General features: G+C 39.3%; 1 protein-coding gene across 1 annotated transcript in view; it reads left to right on the forward strand.

Annotated features, from left to right (window-relative positions):
* The window catches only part of pemt (phosphatidylethanolamine N-methyltransferase), a 65,705-nt gene that overhangs the window by 35,195 nt on the left and 15,510 nt on the right, over positions 1-15,000 (forward strand). The window contains 1 exon segment of the mRNA XM_034132838.1: positions 8,753-8,868. Within this exon segment, the coding sequence (XP_033988729.1) occupies positions 8,753-8,868 (116 nt within the window).

A 15,000-nucleotide genomic window follows, 5' to 3' on the forward strand; every position in this document is an offset into this window, starting at 1 on the left:
TCTCTCTCTCTCTATCTCTCTCTCTCTCTCTCTCTCTCTCTCTCTCTCGATCTATCTATCTATCTATCTATCTATCTATCTATCTATCTATCTATCTATCTATCTATCTATCTATCTATCTATCTATCTATCTATCTATCTATCTAGAGAAAGGATATGTCACTGTCTTGGTACTTGAATGCAACCCTTTATGTTTCCCTCTCCTATGCCTCACTTTAAAAAATAAAAATAAATTAGTATGTTGTTTTTATAATCTGTCTTTTACGCTATAATTACATCCACAGTTCCCCAGTTATCTTAATTAAGGTTTATTTCATGCTGTTCACATGGATCTTGAGAGGTTTGCAATGTGAGATTACATAACACTCCTTCCAAGAGTTCACATGGATCCACACCATGAGTCGCTGAGTCGAGTATTTGTTAGAAACTAAGGAAGGTTTTGATCACATTGGTCAACATGCACCTCTTTTACACTCTTCAAGCTGTTTTACTCCTTACTTTCTTATGTGAGTGACGCAAGGAAAGTTGACTTTGAAGCACATTTCAGACACAAAAGCAATTGATGTAGCTTCTAACAAAACATCAGACACATCCAGACATATCTCACAACACAGAAGCTCAATGAAAAGCTCATGGATGGATCATTAAAAAAGAAAATGAAAGTCAAAGTGTAGTGCAAGAAGTATGTGATTGTTTAATAAAGTGGTCCTGCCGTTTATCCTTGGACTTTCTTCCAAAAAATAAGGTGTAATAATAACTAACTGAGCTCACATTGTACCTCTTGTAGTGTTAGTATGTTCTTGTATTTACGGGGAAATAAAACAAACACACTCGTGGTGTTGTGAAGAAATGATGACAAACTGGTAAGAGAAGGGTTTATCTTTATCATAACATGATATCTGAATGTATGGCATCAAGTCTGACCATTTTCCGTCACTTGACTAAGGCCTCGTCAAATCTGCTGTGAGAGAGAGCTGTGATTTCCCTCTTAACAAAGCATACAGTATACTCATAGTGGTTAAATTAAGCAAAATTACAAAACATTTCTTTCTTTACTCATATATTTTCTTGCAATTATACATTTTTTTAATGAGTATTAACAGTATTTGTTATGTATTTGACAGTGATATACTGTAGAGCCATAACAAAAGTATTTTTTAGTAAAATTACAGAAAATGCAGCTAATTTTGCAAACAGAAAATCATTTATTTTTACGGTTAGTTTTGTTAAATTCGCATTTAAAGGTAGGGTAGGTAAGTTTGAGAAACCGGCTCGAGATCGCTAGAATTTGAAAATACACAACCGGAGAAAATCAGCCACTTCCTTACAGAGCCCCTCCTCCAACACACACGAACGCGCACATGACCAATGAGGGCACGAGATAAGTTTGTGCACAGATGGAAGGCTGACAGGCAGGTAGGCCATCCAGTTATTTTAGCCGGGCCGGCTCAGATGATTGGTCGTGCTTTTTACAGCACTACGGCTTCCACAGATGACATTTTTTTATGGATTTGTTGTCAAAGCACTTCAGATATTCATTGCTATCGGGATGTTAAGAGCATTCCATGGAATATACAGTAACAAAAAGTGTATCTCGAGCCGGTTTCTCAAACTTACCTACCCTACCTTTAAAAACTGCTAAAAAAACAGATAAATAATGTATTCCATTTTTACAGTTTTTTTTTCTTAAAATACATCACACATTTAAATAAACCGTTTATGCTTGTAATTTTTATTTGATTTCCTGTAATTATGAAATACAATAAAAAACTGTTAATTTTTTGGGGGAAAAACTGTAAAAAAAACATACATACTTTTGAAACAGGGCTGAAACAGAGGGGATTATGGGATGCTGCAATGATCTGTTTGGTGTTTCAGCCAATCAGAGACAGGTTCTGTATATATCTGAGACCTGTGATATATTGATGAATAACTGTAGAATAGGGGACCTTTAAGAAAGTGCAATTCACACATAGTCTTTCATCTTTGTTTGGAGCCTATAAGAAGCAGGTTTGGTGAGGCTACTTTCTTTATAACATTATGTACCATCTCTTCTTTTGAAGGTGTTAAGCATAACATTTTAAACTCAAACTTGTCTATCATAAAGTAAGTTTCAGAAACCTCTTCCGTCTACGTCAGCTGTTCAGGCTTATGCTCTGTGAATAAACAAGAGAGCACGATGACGCATTAATGTGCCGTCATGTTACATTTAAAATGATGCATATACCAACATTAACATGCACTATGACACTTCTGAATTCACAAGTGTGTTTCCTGCGAGGCTAATCTTTGTCATTGTTATTGCCCCGTGTCCCGCAGAGCAGCTGTAATGTGATCAACGTGTGGACGTAACCTCCGTTTGAGTCACTGAGGGATTCAGTTGTTTGGCTTTTTAATTACAAAGCAGTCGTCTTCGCTTGGCATGGGGTCAGAGGAAATAGGGACGGAAGAGACATTAAGGAACAGACTGCGTGCAGTAATGGAAAACAACACTGAAGATGTAGTTATTGATTTATTTACTTCAAAGATCCAAAGGCAACACATAGTCAAATTATGGGACGGAGTGGCGCAGTGGGCTGTGCGTTGATCATCAGATCAAGGGTGGCGTTGGGGAACTCCAGTTCGAAACCCGCCCCCGCCGCCACTGCGTCAGGCCGTTGTGTCCTTGGGCAAGACACTTCACCCGAATTTGCCCCTGTGGGTACTGTCCACAGTACATGACCGTGACATGTATGTATGATATGTGTGTAATGTGTACTTGTAAAGCGCCTTGATGACTTTGAGGTGTGAAGATGGGTGGAGTGGCGCAGTGGGCTGTGCGTTGATCATCAGATCAAGGGGGCGTTGGGGAAACCCGCCGCCGCTGCGTCTGTAAAGCCGTTGCTCCTGTGGGTACTGTCCACAGTACATGACCGTTACATGTATGATATGTGTGTACTGTGTATTTGTATAGCGCTTTTAGCATCTGGAAAAGCGCTATAATAAATGTAAGGAATTATTATTATTATTATTATTAAATGGAGTTTAAAGGTCCCTTATTTAGGTGATAAGGTGGGCGGGTGTTACCTTGGTTGGTGATTGGCTAATGGTTACACAACCCAAAACAACATAGTGACATCACAAAGTGGCCAAATCTGATTCAGCTCATTTTCAGACAGGTTTTTGTAAAGATAGATCAGGACATAAAGAGACTTTCCGAGTCTCTTAGCACATGTTGATGTAGAAAATACGTGAAGAAGTGGATTTTGCATAATAGGTGACCTTTAAATCTCTTGGTATTTTACAGTTTTTCCCCACTATTACTGGCTGCTACTTTTTTGTTGCACTGCTAGACACTGTCATAAAATGGCACCGTGCAATATGTCGTTTTTGAAATCTACTTTTTCCCAAAGAGCTCAAGAACCTATGAGAATAACATTTGAGTAAGAGTAGATTTGCAGCTTCTAAATCCTTCCTTTTATCCGCCATGGAGAGTTTATTTCATCTTACCTTTTTTATTTATTTTATTGTCTCCACTAAGCATGGAATAAAGTGTTGCTACGGAAACGTTTTTGTCCTTTTTCCTGTTTTTAAAATCCATCTACGCATTTCCTCAGCCCACTCTGACTCAGTAAATCACAGTTTATCAATCAATCCACCAAACATGTCTATCAGTAATGGCACAAACAGATAAGGCTCCACAAATAAAAGCAATGTCGTCTTAATGGCAGTACGGACTCGTCTAATATTCATATAACAGCAAGCACGATATTTGCTTAAGGCTAAATATGTGTTCAAATACATTTTAAATGCAGTATTGTGGTTCTGCAGAGAGAATAAAACATATTTATTTTGTACAGATCATCTTAAATAATCATACCATGATCATTTTAACATATTTTTCAATGATACTGAGAATCACCGTTTAAGAAATTGATCAATTGGTACAATCTTATCCCAATATCAGTCAAAAATGTATAATTTTTTTCCAATCGTTCAGCCCTATTATCCATTTTTAAGAATAGGGATTTAATAGTTTCTATTTAAAAGTCTACATGACGCATTATAACCATAAGACGTTCGCTGCCAGTCCCTGTGGAGTTTGCATGGTACAACATGGAGAGCTGAAATCTGTCAACAAACATCAATTAAGATCTGAGAGAATACAGCAGCTCTCTTATGTACCAGCTGTCTTAAATTAGGGAGTTACACAAGTCATAATTTTGCTTCTCTGAGCGATAACAACAGCATCTGGTGGGTTTGCAAGGCAAGGCACGTTTATATATATATATATACAACACCTTTCAACACAAGGCAGTTCAAAGTGCTTAAAATGAAATACATTAAGAGCATAAAAGGAATAGTGCAGCGGAAACATGTTGTAAAATGGCATTTAAAAACAGTCAGGTAATAAAACATGAATAACACAGGAACATGATTAGAAGTTACAGTGCAGTTATAGTTCAATTAGAAGCAGCGGCAAAAAGAAAAGTATTATTGTAGTATTATTGCAGTATTCTTCTATCACTTCTATCACCTTATTTCAGCAGGTTTTTTTTACCTTAAAGGGGACCTATCATGCAAAATGCACTTTTGTACGTCTTTATACATGAATATGTGTCCCCGGTGTTCCAGGGAACTCACCAAGTGTCAGAAAACACAACCCTCTCTATTTTCCTCCATACCCAAATCTCTAAAAAAGGGGCTGCAACGGATCTGATACAGACTGATCCAGATTTGAACACTTCTATGTCGTCACAGAAGTGGCGCGACGGCTATTGGGCCAACTCTCCACCTATCAGGGGAATGTGGGGTTGGGCCACGGCCGGCCATTGCCGCTCGAAAGCGCTGGAGACGCTGTAGTACATATGCCAGGCCTGTAAGTGGCGCTGTAGTCTGCCACAAAAGCAGCGAAGAAGACTTCCCGCCCATAGTTACCATGGTTACCCTTTTGTTTATTCTCCGCTGTGGCTTTTTTTCTCCCTCCCCGAGGCAAGTGTTTGCTCCTGCTGCTTTAATTCAATGCAATCCCTCCCCGTCGAGGCAAGCACTGTAATTCTCTCCGGTTAGTCCAGCAGCAGATGACAAACACCCACCTCTCCGCCTCTTCCAAGGAACGAGGGGACCGTGCGGCAGAGTTTCAGTTTCAGTTTGTTTCGCCGGTCAAGATGTCTGTTAAAGTTTAAATCTTCCGGACAAAATTAGAAAAGTGCCGGTCAAAGGTCTTCTTTGTTATTTATTGAGCTTTAAAACAAATGAATAACGACTCTATATAATAAAACAGGAGGACGGAGATCTCTTTTTCTCCCCCTCTTCTGACAGCCCAGCAGCTGATCAGAGCACGTCTCCCCTCTCCTGCAGGGGGGCGTGGTCAGCAGAATCAGACCCGTAGACAGCAAACAGCACATAGAGCGAAATGAGGCATGGCTAAAATGCATGATCTGTTTGGTATAAATATACCTTATATAGGTATGGCCCTACAATATATCATTTAAATATAGCATGATTGGTCCACTTTAAAGGGGACCTATCATGCAAAATGCACTTTCTGATGTCTTTTCTACATAAATATGTGTCCCCGGTGTGTCACGGAACTCACGCAGCGTCAGAAAATAAAACCCTCTCTCTTTTCCTCCGTACCCAAATCTCTAAAAACAGGGGAACAACGGAGCTGATCCAGATTTGCGTCCGATATGACGTAATATCTGAAATGTGGACCCACGGCACTATCAGAAATGTTGCTATCAGAAACAATGCCCGACTGTTTTGGACGTAATATGGTCGGTGTTTACATTAGCATCGCTAACACTCAGAGCTAACCTGTACTGGAGAGCATGTGTGTGAAGAAGCAGGAAATAAAAAGGAACTCACCTTGTGGTATAACCGGCAAGAGAGAAAGCCTTTGAGCTCCATACTGTTTCAGAGATAACCCTTGATAATCCATGATATGGCGTTTCATCACCGCAGTATTTAGTTTAGACGGTAGCTGCCGGGTACCGCATGAGCTCAGACCCCTCCTTTTTTATTTGTTATCAAATTTATTTTTTAAAGCTTTATACCCCAAATCAGCACTTTTGAAACAGGAAGTGAAATAGAGGGATATGAGGCATGGCTAGAATGGGTGATCTGTTTGGTATTTAGAGCAAAACACTTCATAGACATGTTTTTATATATTTTTATATATCTGAGACCTATGCTATTGCCTAAAAATAGCAATTATAGGTCCACTTTAATATCAGGTATTATCGCTTGGGGCCCAGGGTCAGTTCAATTTTACGAGGTCAAGTTAGGGACCGTCTGAAAAGAGCATGAAAAGTGCCAAAAAAGGTCTGATTTTGGGTCATTTTTCATGGACAGTCCAGCTTTATTTTCAACTGTAACTCCTCCCATTGCATACATCTCCCTGCTCACAGTTACACAGCTATTATATAGACTCTGAGGCATGATTATTTTTATTATTTTGTTAATTTAGGTTCATGGAAAAGCACATGTTATATTGTGTATTTCATGTGAGTGCATATAGCTGTTATTATCTTTCTATCTGGAAGGATCTTAAAACTCCTGGTGCGGACCCTTAGTGATGTTGTTCTCCAAATACACGAATCCAATCACTTGTAAATCACGAAGAGGCACTTTAAAATCAGATTTGACAAGCCAAAAGGGGAAACACATCAAGAAATCCTCTAAAAATACACATCTTAAGATATAATCACCTATTTGCTGTTGCACTCTTTAGATACCCTCTATCGTATTTAGTTCCTATAATACGAGAATAATGGCTGAAAACATGTTTATGTGGAGCTTGTTTTCTTGATGGATTCGGTCATTTTGGATTGACAGAAAAAAAAAAACACTCTAGGTTTCTTTCAGACGTCATTATTCTGTCTGAGTGTTCGTAAGCCATTTATTTAAAGACCCCTCCATCTAGTCCATGTTTGCATCCACAAAAAAAAGACTTATTCTGTTTTTCTGTCCATATTTCACTCACTGTGTTGCTAATCAATGCTAATGATCAATTTATGCTTTCTTAACCCTCCTATTGCCTTCATTCCCCCCCCCCCCCTTACTTTGGTGTTCGCGGTCAAATTTGACCGGTCCTATTTTAACTGCTATTACATTAACACAAAAACCATTAATCATCACCAAATTTAATTTAACACCCTTTCAAACTGTACATATTGTATCAGACTACTGGTATCCATGAACAACTGCTGTACATATACAAAGAATAGACACTGAACATGTATTGCGTGTGCCAGGTGTGATCCATGTGGGGGGATGGGTACATAAGAGCGAGACGTGTGTGTGTGTGTGTGTGTTGTGTGTGTGTGTGTGTGTGTGTGTGTGTGTGTGTGTGTGTGTGTGTGTGTGTGTGTGTGTGTGTGTGTGTGTGGTTTGTTGTGTGTGTGTGTGTGTGTGTGTGTGTGTGTGTGTGTGTGTGTGTGTGTGTGTGTGTGTGTGGTGTGTGTGTGTGTGTGTGTGTGCGTGCGTGCGTGCGTGCCGTGCGTGCGTGCGTGCGTGCGTGCGTGCGTGCGTGCGTGCGTGCGTGCGGTGCGTGCGTGCGTGCGTGCGTGCGTGCGTGCGTGCGTGCGTGCGTGCGTGCGTGCGTGCGTGCGTGCGTGCGTGCGTGCGTGCGTGCGTGCGTGCGTGCGTGCGTGCGTGCGTGCGTGTTTTATCTGATCTGGATGGTTACTAATTCCTTTTCTTCATGGCGGTCAACGGGAACACCATGGATGTTACAAAGTTGACTAAATCATCCAAAACTCAATGAAAGTGGTGATCAGCAATTGTATATGTTCAAATGTCTACTGTGAAGGATATCATAAAGCCTTAATGCAATCGAATGTAAACAAAAAAGTTATGATTGATGAAAGTAGTACATCGGTCAGGTTTGACCCGAAGACAACAGGAGGGTTAAATACACCAATCACTGCATTAAACGCTCACTTTCCCCTAAATTCTGGATGAATGGAGGTGCTTACAGTCCTTAGTGACAGGAAGTAAGAGTGCTTTTATATAAATGCTAAAGCTATTACTTTTGAAACTTCGCTTTTTAAATAATAGGAGAGGAACGGAAATGAATGCCTGAATCAAATACTGCTTTGTCATTGTAAGAAAACTCTGCAATGGTATTGGGTTCAAGGTTATAAATGAATAGGTAGAGCAATGTTAGTCAAAGCATCAAAACAACCGTCTTCACACTCAAGTAGGCTCTTTATTTATTGAGAATGCCAAGAGTTTTCAATCAGAAAGAGCAGAGGAAGCAACTCAATCATTTCAGTCAAGCAACCAAAGACTTTAAGATGCTATAAGAAAAGATATATATCAACAAAGACCTAATGAACGTCACGCAACTAGCTGCTGTAGATTAACCTTTCGCAGTTTAATAACTAGATTTTTCCCTCAGGAGCAGGCGTAGACCAAAACAGAGCAATAATTGGAGTGAATATTGGACTTAAATTTATCAGAGTAACGGAAAAATTACAGCAAATAAATGCTAATGTTGTTCAGTAGTGTTTGCATGTGTTAATAGACCAATGTTTCCTAATGAATATGTTCACAGTAGTCACGTTATAAGGGGATACATTGATGTTTTTGTTTTTTAAAGCTGCTTGTTTTCAGTCAGTTTTCTGGATTTCCCCCCCTTGGTCTCTTTAGTAAGAGGAATGGGAAAGTGGGACAAAAACAACTACATTTCGATTACTAGTAATGCATTTTGAAAGATGAAACCATCGTCTCACGACCACTGTTTTCTGTCTCTGTCATTTGTCAGGTGGCCAGATGGGAGCATCGTACTCGCACCCTCTCAAAACTCTTCGGCAGCCCCTCGCTGGCGTGTTACTGCCTGGGATTCATCATCATCCTGCTCAACGTCTACCGCAGCCACAGGTGAAACACACACTATCATTTAAAGGTCCCCTAATATACTGTTATTCATCAATATATTATAGGTCTCAGATATATCCAGAGCCTGTCTCTGATTGGCTGAAACACCAAACAGATCATTGCAGCATTACCCATAATCCCCTCTGTTTCAGCCCTGTTTCAAAAGTGCTGATTCTCTGTCTGTTACTTTAGATGAAAATAAGGAGCCCCTCCCCACGCCCCTCTGAGAGACATTTGGTTACAAAGAACTCAATGGTGCTCTAGGAGGAGATTCAGGTGATAAGGTGGGGGGGGGGGGGTTACCTTGGTTGCTGATTGGCTAATGGTTACACAAGCCAAAACATCGTTATGACATCATAAAGTGGCCAAAATCTGATCAGCTCGTTTTCAGACAGGTTTTTATAGAAATGGATCAGGACAAAAAGAGAGAGAATCTTTGTTCCTGAAACTTTCAGAGTCTCTTTCCACAGAGGGGACACATGTTGATGAAGAAGAGACATGAAGAAGAGGGGACACATGTTGATGTAGAAGAGACATGAAGAAGAGGGGACACATGTTGATGTAGAAGAGACATGAAGAAGAGGGGACACATGTTGATGTAGAAGAGACATGAAGAAGAGGGGACACATGTTGATGTAGAAGAGACATGAAGAAGAGGGGACACATGTTGATATAGAAGAGACATGAAGAAGAGGGGACACATGTTGATGTAGAAGAGACATGAAGAAGAGGGGACACATGTTGATGTAGAAGAGACATGAAGAAGAGGGGACACATGTTGATGTAGAAGAGACATGAAGAAGAGGGGACACATGTTGATGAAGAAGAGACATGAAGAAGAGGGGACACATGTTGATGTAGAAGAGACATGAAGAAGAGGGACACATGTTGATGTAGAAGAGACATGAAGAAGAGGGGACACATGTTGATGTAGAAGAGACATGAAGAAGAGGGGACACATGTTGATGTAGAAGAGACATGAAGAAGAGGGGACACATGTTGATGAAGAAGAGACATGAAGAAGAGGGGACACATGTTGATGTAGAAGAGACATGAAGAAGAGGGGACACATGTTGATGTAGAAGAGACATGAAGAAGAGGGGACACATGTTGATGTAGAAGAGACATGAAGAAGAGGGGACACATGTTGATGTAGAAGAGACATGAAGAAGAGGGGACACATGGTGATGTAGAAGAGACATGAAGAAGAGGGGACACATGTTGATGTAGAAGAGACATGAAGAAGAGGGACACATGTTGATGTAGAAGAGACATGAAGAAGAGGGGACACATGGTGATGTAGAAGAGACATGAAGAAGAGGGGACACATGTTGATGTAGAAGAGACATGAAGAAGAGGGGACACATGTTGATGTAGAAGAGACATGAAGAAGAGGGGACACATGTTGATGTAGAAGAGGACATGAAGAAGAGGGGACACATGTTGATGTAGAAGAGACATTGAAGAAGAGGGGACACATGTTGATGTAGAAGAGACATGAAGAAGAGGGGGACAACATGTTGATGTAGAAGAGACATGAAGAAGAGGGGACACATGTTGATGTAGAAGAGACATGAAGAAGAGGGGACACATGTTGATGTAGAAGAGACATGAAGAAGAGGGGACACATGTTGATGTAGAAGAGACATGAAGAAGAGGGGACACATGTTGATGTAGAAGAGACATGAAGAAGAGGATTTTACATAATAAGTGACCTTTAATGACACTTGTTTGTTTGTAGACTAGCTTTTAGTAGCCTTGAGTTTCACCATCTTTTGGAAGCAGAAGTGAGACGAGAAGATGGAGCTTAGCGTAACCCAAATACATTTTTAGGCAACACAAATGTTATAGTTAACTTTGATGAACTTAAAACACACTTTGAAAGGGTTTAAGATTGTGACAACACCCTAATCAGACAAGGGCATCATTTACAAGGTAGCCCGCCCAACAAATATACGCTGCTTTATTTTCAATTGTATTCTAAATTGACAAAAAGGAAAAAGTTTACTGAGGTCATAAATCAAGCAAAGAATTAGCTAATTTTTACTGTTGGCATGACTGGTTTCTTAATATCCATTTATTTGCACCATAAGAGATGTTTGATGGCCGTGAATGAGCTGGAAAAAGCTCCTCAGTGGTGGTGTTGGAGCATTGTAAATAATCCTGAACACCAATCGAACTCTTGAAAGCAGAACAAGATTTTCCAAACGTAAAAGATTGCATTTGGACAGAATATTGCAGTGTGAGGTTGTTTGGTCGTTGGGCAATCCCAAATTGCTCCCAATGGCATCGCCAATGGTATGTGAATGTGTGTAAATGTACGTTTTCTTGGGCAGATGGCACCCTTGTATGGCAGCCAGTGTGAAAGGTATATGTAAAAACACTCTGAGGGGTTTTAAAGAATGAAAAAGTGCCTTAAAAATGCAATCCATTTACAATTCCCACCTAAGAACCCCATAGCAGCGTCTCCATCGCTGGCATTGCACTAAAAATAGACTTCAACTGCATTGAAGTTGTTTGTCCACAATAGGTCAAACTGCACAGCTTATAACAGACAACAAAGCTAGGTCAAACAGAAAGACACACACTTTCCGACCCACTTGTGAAATGATTCCTGCACTTATGTGTGTCTTACATAAAGTTTCTATCCATTACCCAGTTGCTAAATGCTACATCCAGCTGAGCCACTTTGCTAAAAACCTATTTTTCTTTCTTCTCATACGTCCTTCTTCTGTCTCTAAGTGCTCTTCTCTCCCACTGCGGCACTTTTGCTTCCTTTCTCCCATCCTGATTGTCGCCCACAGTATCTGTTTGTGCCGGTTTCACCCCACGCTTGCCATCAGAACAGAAACCCAGTGGAAGTACAGCCGCCCACTGCGGGTCACAAACTGTGACAAAGCACATTCAACAAAAACCATGCATTTACAGCATGGCAAGTGCCAGAACATCATTTCTCTATCTCAAGCGCGGCTGGGTGATGTCTGTTGCCGGGGAGAGATGGTTTCAAGTACACAACATCCTTTACTCAAGTAGAAGTACAGATACTCGTGTTTAAAAACACTCTGGTGAAAGTAGAAGTACTGACTAAACTTCTTTACTCAAGTGAAAGTAAAGAGGGCTGTTGAAATGTACTTAAGTAAAAAGTACCCATAACTAGCAGCTGTTTTAAAGAGTACCTGACCTCCCTTTATATTAATAGAACAATAATGTCATTGTTAGCTAATGAATGTTTCCATGCTGAACAACGGCAACATGACAACGTTTTCATTGGTCCCTCTTCTTTAGAGAAGACCAGGAAAATGATGGATACACGGATCGTGTTCAAATCAATAGGCACGCAATGACTCTAAATAATAATGATCACGCCACCAAACACACATTCAAACTAAAGGAACCAGCCTGTTTGGGAAATGTGAGAAGTAGAAAGTACAGGTATTTGGGTTCAACATGTAAGAAGTAGAAAGTACAGGTATTTGTGTTCAACATGTAGTACAGGTATTTGGGTTCAACATGTAAGAAGTAGAAAGTACAGGTATTTGTGTTCAACATGTAAGAAGTAGAAAGTACAGGTATTTGTGTTCAACATGTAAGAAGTAGAAAGTACAGGTATTTGTGTTCAAAATGTAAGAAGTAGAAAGTACAGGTATTGGGTTCAACATGTAAGAAGTAGAAAGTACAGGTATTTGTGTTCAAAATGTAAGAAGTAGAAAGTACAGGTATTTGTGTTCAAAATGTAAGAAGTAGAAAGTACAGGTATTTGTGTGTCAACATGTAAGAAGTAGAAAGTACAGGTATTTGTGTTCAACATGTAGAAGTAGGAAAGTACAGGTATTTGTGTTCAACATGTAAGAAGTAGAAAGTACAGGTATTTGTGTTCAAAATGTAAGAAGTAGAAAGTTCAGGTATTTGTGTTCAACATGTAAGAAGTAGAAAGTACAGGTATTTGGGTTCAACATGTAAGAAGTAGAAAGTACAGGTATTTGGGTTCAACATGTAAGAAGTAGAAAGTACAGGTATTTGTGTTCAAAATGTAAGAAGTAGAAAGTTCAGGCATTTGTGTTCAACATGTATGAAGTAGAAAGTACAGGTATTTGGGTTCAACATGTAAGAAGTAGAAAGTACAGGTATTTGTGTTCAACATGTAAGAAGTCAAAGTAAAAAATCGTCAGAAAAATAAGTAGTGGAGTAAAGTACTGATACCAGAAACATGTACTTAAGTACAGTAACGAAGTATTTGTACTCCACTACTTCCCACCTCTGTTGCCGGGGAACAAGCTTCGTCAAAGTGATGCTTCTGAAGGGAACATTAATCAACACAGTGCAACATGAGAGAAACTAAAAATAGTAGTGGTGCAAAACAGGAACAGAACAGAGGTGTTAGATGGCCAGAAATGCTCAATTATTATGGAAGTTATTAATTAAAATAAGCTTCAACCATTTGAAATGCTTTTAGTTGCACTTTTGCAATTTTGTCACTTAGATATTCCAATTATCTCTTGGGAAATGAACTGTAATGGAGGAGGAAAAGTGAAAGCAAAGATACTAACATCTTGTGTGGTCATTTCTATTTCTATATCACTCAATCCCACTTACTCAAGATTGCCAAAAGCCAAGGAGGTTGTGTTTCCGTTCAGTTTGATAACGGGAAAAAATACTGCCCAGATATTCATGAAAGCGATGGAAAGTAACTAAGTACATTTACTCAAGTACTGTACTTAAGTAAAATGTTGAGGTACTTTAATTGAGTATTTCCATGTTATGTTACTGTGAACTTTTACTCCACTACAGTTCAGAGGTAAATGGTGTACTTTTACTCCACTACATGTATTTAATACCTTTAGTTACTTCACAGATGTGGATGAATGATGTGAAATATAATCAAGTGTTAAATCAGACTTTAGTTCCACCTGGAGTTAAATTCACAAGCTACCCTGCAGTATACAAAGTCATTCAAACTAGCTGCACCTTTACCAGCTTTGAGAACACTTTAATGATCAATCATTATAAAACATATCATATATATTATTCTGAAATGGACCAATCTGCACAACGACTACTTTACTGTCGCTACTTTCCACTATATTTTGATGAGAATCTTTTCTACTTTGACTTGAGGAACATTTTGAATGCAGGACTTTTACTGTAACAGAGTATTCCTACACTCTGGTACTTCTACTTTTACTCAAGTACAAGATCTGAGTACTTCTACTTTTACTCAAGTACAAGATCTGAGTACTTCTACTTTTACTCAAGAACAAGATCTGAGTACTTCTACTTTTACTCAAGTACTAGATCTGAGTAGTCTTCTACTTTTACTCAAGTACAGATCTGGGGGTACTTCTACTATTACTCAAGTCAATCTGAGTACTTCTACTTTACTTTTACTACACAATCTAGTACTTTACTTTACTCAAGTACAAGATCTGAGTACTTCTCCTTTTACTCAAGTACACAATCTGAGTACTTCTACTTTTACTCAAGTACACAATCTGGGTACTTCTACTTTACTCAAGTACAAGATCTGGGTACTTCTACTTTTACTCAAGTACAATATCTGAGTACTTCTACTTTTACTCAAGTACACAATCTGAGTACTTCTACTTTTACTCAAGTACAAGATCTGAGTACTTCTACTTTTACTCAAGTACACAATCTGAGTACTTTTACTCAAGTACACAATCTGGGTACTTCTACTTTGACTCAAGTACACAATCTGGGTACTTCTACTTTGACTCAAGTGCAAGATACTTCTCTCTCCTCTCCTGTATTGTTTTATACTTCTAACACATTGACGGTTGTTCTCTGGAAAAACAATATAACTGTTTCCAATGTGCAGAAATACTGACTACAAGTGCTGCTTTTATTCTACCTAACGGACTCTCATTAATACGTTGACTGATTCACTTGCTGTATTATCTTCTTCTTCTGTTTAAAGCTCCACCACAGATTTAAACACTGCTTGACATTGAAATTGTTATCTGCTTAGCACACAGCAGCTCTTCACCGTTAATGTTCAGTTCAAATACTAAAACCTTTAGTGGAAGTGCCCAGGGCTCTAACTAGTCCATTTGTTTAATTAAATCAGTGTGTTGGATTGGCACTCTTTCTATTAAGGAAGCATAACGAAATGGGAGG

The sequence above is a fragment of the Trematomus bernacchii genome, unplaced genomic scaffold, assembly GCF_902827165.1.
Source record: "Trematomus bernacchii unplaced genomic scaffold, fTreBer1.1, whole genome shotgun sequence".
Classification (NCBI taxonomy): Eukaryota; Metazoa; Chordata; class Actinopteri; order Perciformes; family Nototheniidae; genus Trematomus; species Trematomus bernacchii.